At 41.8% G+C, this 15,324-nt stretch overlaps 1 protein-coding gene across 1 annotated transcript in view; it reads right to left on the reverse strand.

Moving 5' to 3' along the window:
- rttn (rotatin) overlaps positions 1-13,295 on the reverse strand; it is a 91,415-nt gene extending 78,120 nt beyond the window's left edge. Inside the window, exons 1-12 of the mRNA XM_061965622.2 lie at positions 13,102-13,295; positions 12,618-12,805; positions 12,384-12,543; positions 12,219-12,317; positions 12,050-12,140; positions 11,859-11,973; positions 11,269-11,431; positions 8,575-8,737; positions 8,284-8,465; positions 8,078-8,193; positions 7,021-7,176; positions 6,737-6,949 (exon numbers count right to left, since the gene is read on the reverse strand). Of these exons, the coding sequence (XP_061821606.2) occupies positions 6,737-6,949; positions 7,021-7,176; positions 8,078-8,193; positions 8,284-8,465; positions 8,575-8,737; positions 11,269-11,431; positions 11,859-11,973; positions 12,050-12,140; positions 12,219-12,317; positions 12,384-12,543; positions 12,618-12,805; positions 13,102-13,132 (1,677 nt within the window). The 5' untranslated portion in view covers positions 13,133-13,295. The remainder of the gene's footprint in view (positions 1-6,736; positions 6,950-7,020; positions 7,177-8,077; positions 8,194-8,283; positions 8,466-8,574; positions 8,738-11,268; positions 11,432-11,858; positions 11,974-12,049; positions 12,141-12,218; positions 12,318-12,383; positions 12,544-12,617; positions 12,806-13,101) is intronic.
- Between the last annotated feature and the right edge of the window lie 2,029 nt (positions 13,296-15,324).

Consider the following 15,324-nt stretch of genomic DNA (forward strand, 5'->3'; position numbering starts at 1 on the left):
TTGCTCGCTGAGGTGAAAATGACTATTCATCAAGTTCTCTAGCGCCATCTTGAGTAGAGCGAAATCACTTTCCCGGCCACTCTCAAACCTTGGAAGTATTGGTTTAGGAATGCCATAGGATGTAGCGATCAGCGTCTCGATGCCCGGGTAGGACCAGGGTGGTGCTGCCGGGGCTGGTGTAGCAGATGGTAAGGTGTATTGAACATACTTCCCCTGGAGGAGGAGGTGCACCAGCTGGAACTGGTGGTTGTGGTACAGAAGTTTGCATGGTTTGTGGCACTGCGGCTGCATATGTCATTGTTGATGCATAACTAAATGTGGGAAAGACTGGCATATGTTGACTTGTGAAAGACACAGATGTAGGCAAGGTGACAGAGACAGGAGCTGTAGTGGGGGCTACTAAAGTCGGGGCACAAGTTTGTGCACCTTGGACAGGAATGGGAATCGTTTTCAATGGCTGTGTCATCGGGATAGCGGCAGCAGGTTTCATTGGAGCTATTGATGGGAGAAGAATCATGTCAGTAGAGGGCGGAGCTGACGTTGACATTGCATCATCTTCAGACTCCGACAGGAAAGCCTTGACAATATGGGCAATGTGTAAGTCTTTCTCCAGTTTCTTTAAGCGTCTGTGCCGTTCCATTTCCCTTGCCATACTCTCCTTGGCAAGATGAGCATCCTCTTGTAGTCTTTGTCCTTCTTTAGCTTGTGCATCCAATCTCTTCGCCTCCAAGTCAGCTTTCCTTTCCTCCTCTATTTCTTGCTGTAGGTGAGCAAGCTCCAAACTTTTAATTCACTCCTCTAGGGCAGCTGTTTGGACATCAGGAATATTTTGGAGCAGTTGAAGCCCATGCGATCGCCGAGAGGATCGACGTGATGAAGCAGATGATTGGTGTCCTGACACACTCCTAGCTCTTGTTGGCCTTGCTTCACCGTGTTGTCCTACTGGTAGTGAGGAGATTTGGGCAGCAGGCAGTTGAAAGGGAAGGAGAGTGACATAGTAAGGGGCCAAATGCTGTGGTAGTCGAATGTCTCTCTTTGGCCTGACAGAGGGCTGGTGATCAGCAGGTGATGACTCCATAGTGTCTGATGGTGGAACTCTATCCAGCTCGAAGGACCAATGTAAGGAAGGGATAGTAGTTCTTATAGAGTTGGGACACGATGGACAGATTCCGGCCAGAGAATCCTTTAATCATCTTTATTGCTGAAAGGTAGATGTAAATGGGTGGTTTTGTGTGTGTGTGTGTGTGTGTGTGTGTGTGTGTGTGTGTGTGTGTGTGTGTGTGTGGTATTTAGTCGTCAACGCACACAAAGCTGGCTGCCACCATTTATCGAAACGTCTGACAAAGACGTGCTTTAAAGGGGAAATTACGTCACAGATTGACCTATCAACTTAAAGGCACAGGAACATTACAGAACTGGTTAACGGCACACAATAGGCTTTCGTACACAGCCGCCCCCAACTGTCCGTATGGCAGTTGAAACCAGAAGAAAGTCTATGAGGTAGTGTCCTCGTCATCAAGAGGTTGAAGCATGATCAGTCGGGTGACTGGGCGAAGGTAGGTGCGATTCTTCACTCGAACTCTAGCAGTCCAGACCCGTCCATCTGCTCCTGGATGTGTCTGAGTGATCCGTCCTACAGGCCACTATCCTCGGGGGAGTTGAGGATCCACAATCAAGACAACTTGACCAGCCAAAAGGGTCTTGCCATCGTTCCTCCATTTGTTATATTCTTGAAGTCCTGGCAGGTAATGCTGGATGAAAGAAGACTAGACGTGATCTGCATGACTTGGCTGTGCCTCCAACGTCTTTTTCCGAGACCACAGGGATCGTAGATTGCTTGAGGTAGAGATGAATCGTGACGGCCCATAAGAAGGAGATTGGGCGTGACTGGGTCTGGGTCTGAGGCGTCCGAAGACAGGTAACCGAGAGGTTTAGCGTTCATTATGCCTTCAACCTCTATCAATGTTGTCAGTAATACTGGTTCAGGGACTGTTTGGTCTTTGAGAACAACTCTGAGTGCTGTCTTAATGGATTTTACCTCTCTCTCTCCCATGTGCCCCCAAAATGTAGTGCGCTTGGAGGATTGAATCGGTATGAAATCTGGTGCTCTGCAAGTTGCTCTTATATATATATATATATATATATATATATATATATATATATATATATATATGTATATATATATATATATATATATATATATATATACACACATACATACATATATATATATATATATATATATATATATATATATATATATATATATATATATATATATATACACACACATTATATATAATGATAATAAATGATAAATGGGTTGTACTTGTATAGCGCTTTTCTACCTTCAAGGTACTCAAAGCGCTTTGACACTACTTCCACATTTACCCATTCACACACACATTCACACACTGATGGAGGGAGCTGCCATGCAAGGCGCTAACCAGCACCAATCAGGAGCAAGGGTGAAGTGTCTTGCTCAGGACACAACGGACATGACGAGGTTGGTACTAGGTGGGGATTGAACCAGGGACCCTCGGGTCGCGCACGGCCACTCTTCCACTGCGCCACGCCGTATACATATATATATATATATATCCATCCATCTTCTTCCGCTTATCCGAGGTCGGGTCGCGGGGGCAGCAGCCTAAGCAGGGAAGCCTAGACTTCCCTCTCCCCTGCCACTTCGTCCAGCTCTTCCTGTGGGACCCCGAGGTGTTCCCAGGCCAGCCGGGAGACATAGTCTTCCCAACGTGTCCTGGGTCTTCCCCGCGGCCTCCTACCGGTCGGACGTGCCCTAAACACCTCCCGAGGGAGGCGTTCGGGTGGCATCCTGACCAGATGCCCGAACCACCTCATCTGGCTCCTCTCGATGTGGAGGAGCAGCGGCTCCCGGATGGCAGAGCTTCTCACCCTATCTCTAAGGGAGAGCCCCGCCACCCGGCGGAGGAAACTCATTTCGGCCGCTTGTACCCGTGATCTTGTCCTTTCGGTCATAACCTAAAGCTCATGACCATAGGATGGGAACGTAGATCGACCGGTAAATTGAGAGCTTTGCCTTCCGGCTCAGCTCCTTCTTCACCACAACGGCTTGATACAGCGTCCGCATTACTGAAGACGCCGCACCGATCCGCCTGTCGATCTCACGATCCACTCTTCCCTCACTCGTGAACAAGACTCCGAGGTACTTGAACTCCTCTACTTGGGGCAAGATCTCCTCCCCAATATATATATATATATATGTATATATATATATATATATATATATATATATATATATATATTAGGGGTGTAACGGTACGTGTATTTGTATTGAACCGTTTCGGTACGGGGGGTTCGGTTCGGAGGTGTACCAAACGAGTTTCCACACGAACACATTAAGCTAAGCTAAAGTCTTAACAAGCTGCTCCGCTTCCTTCTGCCTGTGTCTGTCAGTACACAGCACACAGCATTGTCCCACCCACACAACCATCTGGTTGGTTACATACAGAGCGGTAACAGCCAATCAGCAGTGCATATTCAGAGCGGTAACAGCCAATCAGCAGTGCGTATTCAGAGCGCATGTCGTCAGTGCTTAGCGTTTAGCAGGTAAGCATAAGGCAGGGGACTCTCCCCAAATTATAATAAACACCTCCCAGTCAACTACTAGTAACATCCCTATGAGCCCGTTGACGTTCTAGAATATAAACTGCAGCTCAGATCGCTCGCAGTCCTGGCTTGAGGTGAAGGCTAATTCGTTTTTAGAGTGTGTGTGTGTGTGTGTGTGTGTGTGTGTGTGTGTGTGTGTGTGTGTGTGTGTGTGTGTGTGTGTGTGTGTGTGTGTGTGTGTGTGTGTGTGTGTGTGTGTTACAGACAGCAAAGCCCCTGTCTGTCTGTTATTTCACTTTACCTTTTTCTGTGTTGATTGAGCTGTGTTGAAGCAGCAAAAAAGGACATTATGTTAAATGAAGAGTTTCTGTCTCTTTTGATTGAGATTGATTGAGACTTTTATTAGTAGGTTGCACAGTGAAGTACATATTCTGTACAATTGACCACTAAATGGTAACACCCGAATAAGTTTTTCAACTTGTTTAAGTCGGGGTCCACTTAAATTGATTCATGATACAGATATATACTATCAGATATATACTGTCATCATAATACAGTCATCACACAAGATAATCATCAGGGTATATACATTGAATTATTTACATTATTTACAATCCGGGGTGTGGGATGTGGAGGGGGGTTAGGTTTGGTTGTTATCATCACTTCAGTCATCAACAATTGAGAACAGAGAAATGGACATTGAAACAGTGTAGGTCTGACTTGGTAGGATATGCACAGCAAGTAGTGGACACACATACACACACACACACACACACAGAGAGAGAGAGATCAGAAGGCATAAGAAAAAGTATCTACATTTGATTATTTACATTTGATTATTAACAATTCGGGGAGGTTTAGGGTTGAAGTTGCCTGGAGGTGTACTTTTATTGCGGTTTTGAAGGAGGATAGAGATGCCCTTTCTTTTACACCTGTTGGGAGCGCATTCCACATTGATGTGGCATAGAAAGAGAATGAGTTAAGACCTTTGTTCTATCGGAATCTGGGTTTAACGTGGTTAGTGGAGCTCCCCCTGGTGTTGTGGTTATGGCGGTCATTTACGTTAAGGAAGTAGTTTGACATGTACTTCGGTATCAGGGAGGTGTAGCGGATTTTATAGACTAGGCTCAGTGCAAGTTGTTTTAGTCTGTCCTCCACCCTGAGCCAGCCCACATTGAAAAAGTGGGTAGGAGTGAGGTGTGATCTGGAGTGGAGGTCTAGAAGTAATCTGACTAGCTTGTTCTGGAATGTTTGGAGTTTAGATTTGAGGGTTTTGGATAGTTGATATAATAATGTAACTGCATCATAAAGCCTACCTGAACTCCATGGTGTTCAGGGATGAATAGTCTCTTCTATTGCTATTGTACTATTTTTTCAGCTATAGTTACATTAATCATTAGTAATGGAGCAGCCTAGTTTTGAATGGCAGGGTCCCTGCTATCACATGTTGATAAAAATATAACATTTACATAATAAAAATCAACTACAGGCTTCCCAAATGCTGTAATAAATTAAGCATGATGAGTTGACTTGAAGGGCAGCACGGTGGTAGGGGGGTTAGTGCATCTGCCTCACAATACGAAGGTCCTGAGTAGTCTTGGGTTCAATCCCGGGCTCGGGATCTTTCTGTGTGGAGTTTGCATGTTCTCCCCGTGACTGCGTGGGTTCCCTCCGGGTACTCTGGCTTCCTCCCACCTCCAAAGACATGCACCTGGGGATAGGTTGATTGGCAACACTAAAATTGGCCCTAGTGTGTGAATGTGAATGTTGTCTGTCTATCTGTGTTGGCCCTGCGATGAGGTGGCGACTTGTCCAGGGTGTACCCCGCCTTCCGCCCGATTGTAGCTGAGATAGGCTCCAGCGCCCCCCGCGACCCCAAAGGGAATAAGCGGTAGAAAATGGATGGATGGATGGAGTTCACTTGAAACTGTTTAATGTTGCACTTTTTATATGTAGAAGAAAAGTTTTGTCATTTTATTTACCGTAATCTGAGCAACAACTTGAGGCAGTTTAATGTGGATTAACGTGGGCAGAATTATTATAGTGTTCCCAATGTTAAAAGGATAAAGCCATTGTTTACAAATTTGGTAAATAAATAACCAAAAAATGTATATTTTGTTGTTTTCTTACTGTACCAAAAATTAACCGAACCGTGACCTCTAAACCGAGGTACGTACCGAACCGAAATTTTTGTGTACCGTTACACCCCTACCTAATAAACACACATACATACATACATATACATACACATATAATTACATACCGTACATATATACATACATATACATACATATATATATACATCCATATATGCATACATATATGCACACACACATGGTCAAAAGTTTACATACAATTGTGAAGGACATAATGTCATGGCTGTGTTGAGTTTCCAATAATAGATACGTAACGTCAACACCACGGATCATCTCTGTACGTTGTTGTCCGTCAATATTGTAACACCCCAATGAATGGTGGCTGGGGAAGAGTTCCCACAAGAACTCAAATAAATGCCCTGTCAGATATTGAAACATATCATTGACCGAGAGAGTAATTTTAATTATTAAATTAATTAAAAAAGAAAACTAGGTTGCAGCAAAGAGGGCACTTTTCCTATGCATGGCAAAAGGTTGCCTTTCAATTGTTGTTCATTGTTAATACTGGGTTATTACTATCTACTTCACTTTTTTTAAATACTGCTATCATGTGTGTTGATATTGTATCTGATGATGTAGTTCTGTTGTAGTTGCTAAATGAAAAATAAATATATTTAAAAAAGGCCGACACCGACATCAAAATACCAAATATTAGCCGATAATCGGTCAACTCCTAATTGGTTTGAAACCCACATTTGTACAAAATAATGTAAATTGGCCAAACAACAGAATAAGAACTACATTTAACAGAAGTGTAGACAAAACCATGTCATAACAGAAAGTAATTAGCAAGTCGTTTAATATTGGTTTTGACAAAACAATACATAAGCCAGCAGCCAAATTAGGAGCCTTTTAATCTGTTTTGAAATGGTTATATTGTAATTTTTGTGCCAAATAATATATTGGGATATATATATAGTTATCGCAGGAGGGTACAATTTATACCGTGACATAGATTTAAGGCCATACCAACAATCTGCAGTGCCTACCTCAGCCCGGGCCTCCTTGAGGAAGCTGCAAGTGGATTCCATCGAGAGAGCAGCACGGGTCATCCTACCATAAAGCTCGTGGCTGTCAGAGTTTACCTGCTCCAGGTAGGCCACTGCGGTCTCTTGTACACTGGGTAATGCCATTGCAAACGACTTGTCCAGGCAAAGGTCAAAAATAGCTGTTGCTGCATTCTTGGGGAGATTGCTACCAGCCTGTGAGATGAAACGCGTATTGTTTTTCTCAACAAATCAATAACCGACAAAGGAAAAGTTGACAAACGCACCTTTTCAGGAGGGAGTATGGTCTGTAGGAGTTTAATGGTGAATACAGCCAAACTTGTGTATGCCACTCTGTGGTAAACTTGATAATCACTGACGTCGTCCTGGTGGTAGTTGAGTACATCCGCTAGCAAGTCCATGCTTGCTTGCAGCTTCTCCTTCTAAAAACAAAAAACACAAATGTTCCATCACTTGAATGTTCCCACACACCAGTGCAGAGAGGCGGCTGGGATCCAAAGAAAATATTTGTTTGATGCACGCATAAGGGATTGAATCTAAAGGAGGATTTGAGGGTTATTTTTGGACCACATACAGATCCATCTTATCTCACAATGAATAAACTGGAGCAATCTATTCTCAGCCACTTTGTTCTGTCTAGCACAGTGATGATTAATACCAGCAGGGGGCAGTAGATGTTCTGTTTATTGTTTGCACAACTACATCAGAAAAGCGTGCTCCCATAGGACCCTAAAAAAACAGCCTGGCACACAAAAACACCACATTAATATGACAAAACAAGCCACAAGACGTGGTATGGCATGTATTAAACAGCAGAGGGCCTGAGGGGCCACCATGCTTGACAAGTGTACAGTATGAGGTTACCTGCAGAGTAACATAATCACAAGGGGGGGAAGATGGGTAAGTGAGGCCCGCTTTAAGATGGTCCAAAATAAATTATATACTGTCTAAAAACACCAGGCAGGTTTACAAACACAGTATTATGCCTCCACTGCATCCAAATCTTGCAGGAATCGCAATTTAACTGCACAAAATGTACAAAAGTACACGGTGCACAACTACAATAACAAAACAAAACAAAAAAACAGAGCCTTGAACTTATTGCACATTTTGTGAGGGGCTTCTTGGAGCAAAACTGCACCTTCTAAAATGATTTCTGCATAATCAAATGCGTCAAGTGCTCCTTGCCTGCAGAGCACCGTATGCTTCTGTGGCAAATTGGCATGAGGCAAAACCCAAGTACACCCCCACCCCCAACCCCCTCTAGTGAAGTGTATCCATTCATCTGCATAAGAGGCTGTCACAAGTAGCGTTTTGACTTGCCAGCTCCATCCCCACCAGGCTGCAATCATCCCAGACCAGTTCACAAACGCTGTCCCCGAGCAGGAGGACGGCGTCGAACAGCAGCTCCAGAACGCGACAGAACACATGCGAACCCTCTGTGAAATATGAAGGGGAAAAAAGGGGAACAACTGAGATGTCTTGGCAAGCTACTGGTGGAGGTAGTGAGCGCACACACTGCCTCTTACCTGTCTTAAGCAGCGGTATGGCGTGCTCTAGAGTGGCGACAGTAAACTGAGCTAACGTGAGCTGCTGCAACTGCATTTCCGGGGGATCCTCCACATCCAGGTCTGGGAGAGCCGCGTCTGCCGGGGACAGAGGTGTCTGTCTGGCTGCTTGGACTGCTGCTGCACTTCTGTGTGAGCTGCCACTGGATGAGCAACAGACAGGAGAAAAAAGCAAGGATTAAGCCTATGAGAGGTTAGGGGGTCATAAAAGCCTACACACCATCATATAACAATCATTATCATCATGCATACCTGTTGGAAAATGCATCTCCATCTTGGCCATCCCCGCTGACTCTCTGGCCTGTTCCGCCGACTACAGATGGCCGAGGAGAGCACACTGCGGTTGGAGAAGAACCCTGAGAACGCTGGGTTCCCTGTACTTCCTGGGAGTAGGAGGAGTTCTGGGACATGGGATCTTAACAACCAAGGCAAAGCATATAATATTTAGGATCTGATTAAAGGTTTGCATGTATTCAGACATGTGCAAACTTGGTAGCACACATAAAGCTACTAAACTCATGTGCAGAGGATTGCATTTCTTAAGTGAGCAAAATAAGGAGTGCAATCATGTCTTTATGAATATGCAGAATATGTGCTGATCATCAGACGGCCCACAATATGGGTAAGAGAAAATACAAATATAATTATTTAGCACACGCAGTGTGCGCTTTTGTACTCTCTGCAGTTTACTACATACTCACCAATGGTCACATAAAAAAAAAATACATGAATCTTACATGTGACATTTTCTAAACTATGTTGGGGGAAAATGCAAAAAAGCTGATGTAAGTCTCTGTATTTGTTTTGTATTTTTATACTTGTATCTATTTTAAGCAAACGTATATGTTAGCCAACTCCTAAATGCTGTGGCACTTTGCATTTATACATTTCTCTGGAATGTAAGCTGCATTACAAATAAAACGTACTATTGGATGGATGGATTACTATAGCTCAGTGGTTCTTAACATGGGTTCGATCAAACCCTAGGGGTTCGGTGAGTCGGCCTCAGGGGTTCGGCGGAGCCTCCGCCACGAAGGTAAAGACACATCCGACTTATCGAGTAAATAAAAACTTCTCCCTATCAGCGTATTATGGATACCCCCAAACAATGTTCCCTCTAATTTTCCATCTGATTTGCAGGTTGTTTGATTGATCGATTTAAACTTTTACTAGCAGATTGCAAAGGAAGAGAATACATTATATGAAACAGTACAGTTTACACAGTTCAGTACATATTCCGTACAATTGACCACTAAATGGTAACACCCGAATAAGTTTTTCAACTTGTTTAATCAATTCATGGTAATGTGTGTAAGGTGTGTAATTTGTTGTGAGTTCATGCACTGTGTTGGTTTTGTTCTTTGAACAAGGTGATGTTTACGCACGGTTCATTTTGTGCACCAGTAAAAAAACATAACTTTGTCTTGAATTTGAAAAAAAAAAAAAACATTTTATTTTTCACTAGAGAAGTGTTCGGTGAATGCTCATATGAAATTGGTGGGGTTTGGTACCTCCAACAAGGTTAAGAACCACTGCTATAGCTAGTTAGAAACAGATTAGCAATTATTTTCCCAACCCTCTTTGTTGTTAAAATAATATTTTTTTTCGATAAATGCTTCAAAGTAAAACTATGGAAAAGAAACGTTACGATGCAGTTAGAAGCTTTAGAACATGTGTCACACTTAAGGCCAGGGGCCAGATCTGGCCCACCACATCATTTTATGTAGGCCGCGAAAGCCTGGAAATTATATGCGTCAATAAAGTACTTTATCTTATTAAATCAATTAGTTATTTCTGTTTTTACAGAAAAAATACATGTACTTCATGCAATTGCATATATTTTTATTCAACACGGTAAGCTACATTGGTTCTGTCTGTTTTGACAGAAAAAAACACATGTACTTCATGCAATTGCATATATTTTTATTCAACATATTAAGCTGTAATGTATCAAATTTTATATCATCATATGCTACATTTGTTTTCCTTATAATAAAAATAAATACTTAAATATCTACTTGACTTATGTATGAATCTGTAATAATACATTTACATTTGTTAGTTACATTTGTATGAATTTAGGTTGGAAAGTAGTTATAATCTGTAATAATAATAATGAACTATTAGTTTAGTGTGTTCTAATAATGTAACAAAAATGATCATACATTACAAACTTTTTTATTAAAATAAAAAACTATTATCTAATTGACTTTTTGCTTCAAAGCAAGTTTTACATTATATTGTACATTTTAAAAATAGCAGCTATTACAGTATAAAAAATTTAAAAAATTTAAAAAAATTAGCCCACCAGTCACCAGAATTTTACCCTGAAAAACAGCGGTACCATTTTTCTATTTACATTAATACAACATAAAAAATAACAAATATAGATTTTACTGTGAAAAACTGGCCGCTGTGTCGCCAGAATTTTACAGTAAAAAACAGCGGTACTATTTTTTTTCCATTTACAGTAATATGCTGTAAAAAAAAAACAAAAAAAAAACCCACTGAATTCTACAAGAAATTTCTGCCAATTAAGCTGCAAGTCTACAGATTTTTTTTTTATGGCGTACGTAAAAAAAAGTATAATGATCTAATGTATAGGCAATTGTGTAATAAGATCATGAGGTGACTCCTTATACATGTATATGCATGTATTACTCACTGTTGCGAGAGGCCCTCTGAGGCCAGCCATAACTGCGATGTGGTCCTCAGTGAAAACGAGTTTGACACTCCTGCTCTATAACATCATAGCACTTTCTAATTATCATTCCAACTAATAAAGCAGAACATTTAATAAAATAATATAGTAGCATAACTGCATATATAACATGTTTTTTAACATGATATTAGTTTCAAAATTGTTTTCCCATAACTGTTGGCGTTTGCACACAATCTCTAAAAGAACATGCCTGCAAAAAACAAACCGTCTTGACGGTAACTCACAAGCGGCGCCACCCTGCTTCGCTGAGCGGAAGCTGGGATCCTGATGAAAGCGCAGCCTTTGCCTCAGCCCCACGCAAAGCTGCCTCAGGCAGGAGAGCGCCTGCAAGTGGAGGTAACTTGCCTCACCTTTACCCGACCCCAGCCTCAGCAGGGACAGAAGTGTCTGAAGACAGGGAAATATGTAATCAGAGAAGCCATAAAACATGATAGATTTAGGATACACGCAGGAATATATTAGCACGTGTGCCTTTACTTGTTGTGCAGTACGGCACTTTATAAACAAGGATAAGGTTCTGACATGGACAGAATATGATAGGACAGAAGAAGTCTAATAAAGTACATTCAATAAAAAGAGCAGATTCCTTTATAAAAACTGGTACTAAATATAAAAATGTGTTTAGAATTGTAGTGGTGTAGAACTGCACCACATCATACAGAGACATGTTTTTAATATTATGTGCATATTTGGCCACATAAGACACACAACTCCCTTGTCTTGCTTCTCATTAGGATTGTGCAGATGCACAGCTGGCTTTCAAGTGTGTACTTGGGAATGGGCCAGTTGTGCTTTTGTTTCACTCTGAGCACACCTTTGCAATGTTAGGCCTCTGCAGGAAGATCTCAGCAGGGAAGTCCTGCATAATGACGTCACACAGTATCTCGCACGTGCTCCGCACCAAGCTGGGGTTGCTGCTCCTTAGAGAACTTTTTCAAAATAATTAAATTAAACCAACGTCTACAGCCCGTGTTGTCATATAACAGAAAAAATTGTGTTACTCACATCTCGTTGGAGGACAGGATGTGTCTGTCTGTGTTTGTCAAAGTCAGCCACGGAAACACAGAAAACTTTAAGCACTGCACAGCATCTTGCACTGCATACAAATTAGAAGGATGAGCAACTAAGTAGGCATTATACTAAAAAATAAATACTGTTTGAAATATATCAGTGCCTGCAATCTTCAGAGGCGGTAAATCCCCATGGTTCTGCGCATTCTTCTGGAAATACCCTCGAGTGAGATCATGACCATCAGATGGTAATTCTGTGGATACTGTAGAAATATCACAGAATGTTAAGAATCTGGATTTAAAACAATAATATTAACTGTATGTCGAACCTGGTGGCGCAGCATGTGTGGTGATTAGCTCAGGTAGCTGGAACAGCTGATCCATGGTTGCGTTGATGACAGCTCGTAGTCTCGGCTCCACATTAGGAGATAGCTGGGTGAGGAAATCCTCTGCTTGGACATCTATCAGCATCTGTGCCGCACTTGGATGCTTGGATGAAAGAAAACAACTAATGAAAGTATGCCAGAAATAAAACATGAGCTTTGATCGTCTTTGTCATCTACCTTGGACAAAGTCAAAAGTAGCTCCAGGACTTCTTCCTGCATGGGCACCTCTGGGAAATTGAACCATTCCAAAAGATGCACGAACAGCATCCTCTCTTGAACGATGTCAGAGATGGTAATCAGGGAGTGCTTCAGCTTGCACATAATGCTCTTCAATGCACGAACTCTTATCTCCACTAAAGAGTGGGCTGTTGGTCACACAAACAACATATTCAGTTGAAAAAAAACAGTATGCTAGTAATGCAATTTCATTTGAGTATTTTTAGAGGGAGTTTTGCTAACTTCGATAGCTCAACTAGTGCAACAAAACGCGTCAGTAAGACAAAACTAACACGTAGTCGACTCTACAAGCATACATAACGTTTATTTTCATAAATGGATTGTATACAAGAATCAAAATAACCTTAATAACACTTTTATATACTCGCTCACAGTAAAGTGAGCGAGCCAAGCAACGCTACCATGGCTAACACTGCAGCCTTACCTATTTTCTTGATAATTACAGATAATTCCATATCCCATGGATGCTGCGTCTCTAGTTGTTTAACACAAATGTTGTATCCAAGCCCAGAAATGGTGGAGGTAAGTTTGTTTATTGGTCCGTTGTCGGTTTGTGTCGCAGTATAACTACAATCTACCCGGGCTTGTTTTCAACATCCGCGCCAGCGTCACTCCACTTCCTGGATAGGACCAGGGTGCGTTCACGAACAGGCAAGGGTGTAGGAGAAAACCATTTGGTGCGCGCTCTTTAAATTACTAATTTATTGAACATGCAATATTTGTACAATACTGCTTGAATCCTCCGTTGTTGTTTTCTTTTGGCATTCTTGGAAACTTTGATTATTAATTCACCGTTTGTTGTTTTTTTGGCCAAAATGTAAATATTTATTTTAAATGTATTCATCTTGGTATGGAATGTGAGTGAGTGTTTTGTGAACATGATGCATGATGACAGAGTGATAATTAACACATTTACCTTCATATATTATTGTATATTCAACTTCAACTCAAGGTGCAAAATAAAAAAATGGCCATTTGAACCTTATTAATTGTCATCAATGACAGAACTACAGACATACCAAATATTAAAAGTACAGTACTCAATGTAATGGTAGCTGAAATTCCACACCCAGCGAAAAGACTCACAATCACTCATCATAATCTGATCATCGTACATGGCAATTTTTTATTTTTTTAAGGGTGTTTTATCTGTCATACATCTTGGAAGACAGATCATGGAGAGGATACAATAAGTTGTTTGGAAAGTAGCGTTGAAATGTGTTTTGTCAGCTGGTGACACTGGTACTGTACTTTCGTAAAAGCTCACTCCCTGGCGCTTTAAGGGTTGTGTTGGACAATGATTTGACAACTCTTTGGCCAGTGCTCTTCACTCGATGAGAGTGAAGTTAAGTGTTTGTAAAACCTCCCTCTTTGACGCTTTTCGAGTCAAGCTGGACCATGAGATGGAAGCTCGTTGGCTAGCGCTCTCGACTTGATGAGACAGAAGTTTAGTGTTGTGTACATCTTGCAAGACGGATCATGTAGAGGAAACAAAAAGTTGTTTGGAAAGCAGCTTTGAAATTGTCAGCTGGTGCAGCTGGTACAGCTGGTACTTTGGTAAAAGCTCCCTCCCTGATGCCTTAAGGGTCGTTCTTGACAATGAGCTGACAACTCTTTGGCTAAGACTCTCGACTCGATAAGAGTGAGGTTTAGCGCTAGTAAAACAGCTCTCCCTAATGCATTCAGAGTCATGCTGGACAATGAGCTGACACCTCTGTCTTTTGGATCAGTGGCTAAGCGCGCTTGACCTCGATCTGTGGACTCTGGTTCAATCCCCTGACAGTGTGAATGAAGGGGGCGGATCCAGGGTGGTAAAGTTTTTAACTGTCCAGTTTTTGCCTAAAGCTTTGGTACACTGCCCGTTTATTCCTACTCTTTTCTGGTGCATGTCAGCTGTTGCTGTGGTCCCAGAGTGCAGAGAAGGCAATGGTTGTGCAGGCAGAAGGTTGTTTAATTAAGATCCGAGCAGAATAACTGTAACACAGGTCTAGCAGGAAACTCGAAGGCAACAGAGCACTTTGGTATACACTAAATAACAGTGGTGTGCCGTCAGGGCCAGCAAGGCCTTCTCTGCTGGCCTAACATAACCAGAAATCATGATCATAATTAAATATAAAATTATTTTTTTATTTACTTTCCCTAAATATCTCAAATTATTCATAATCTCTTCATGTCATATTATGCTTGTTCCAGTGCAGTTGTTTTTAGTTTTAGTTTGTATCCAATCAGAATTCATCTGGCTTATGTTGCCATGCTGTACCAAATCTGCCAGAGGCCTTCCGAATCATCAATGCAGACGTCAGTGCACTGTAAGTAAACGGGGACATACAGTGATAGACAGTTGCGATAGCCAATCAGATCACGAGTTGTTGTCAGTAAGGCCTTCTAGATGGCCTCACGTTGAACGTGATATTTACGCGTCCTGTGATTGGATACTCATCGGGACCGTTGGCGGATGAATTTGAGAACACATTGAGTTGAGAGACAGTTGCGATAGCCAATCAGATCACAAGTTGTTGACAGTTGCTGTTCTGTTACAACTAAAAGTTGTAAACTCTTGTTGTTAAAGTGTGTCATGCTTGTCATTTGATTAACATTGTTACATGTCGCCATCATGTGGTTAGGGCAGTTAATATATATATATATA

Source organism: Nerophis lumbriciformis, linkage group LG07 (assembly GCF_033978685.3).
Source record: "Nerophis lumbriciformis linkage group LG07, RoL_Nlum_v2.1, whole genome shotgun sequence".
Classification (NCBI taxonomy): Eukaryota; Metazoa; Chordata; class Actinopteri; order Syngnathiformes; family Syngnathidae; genus Nerophis; species Nerophis lumbriciformis.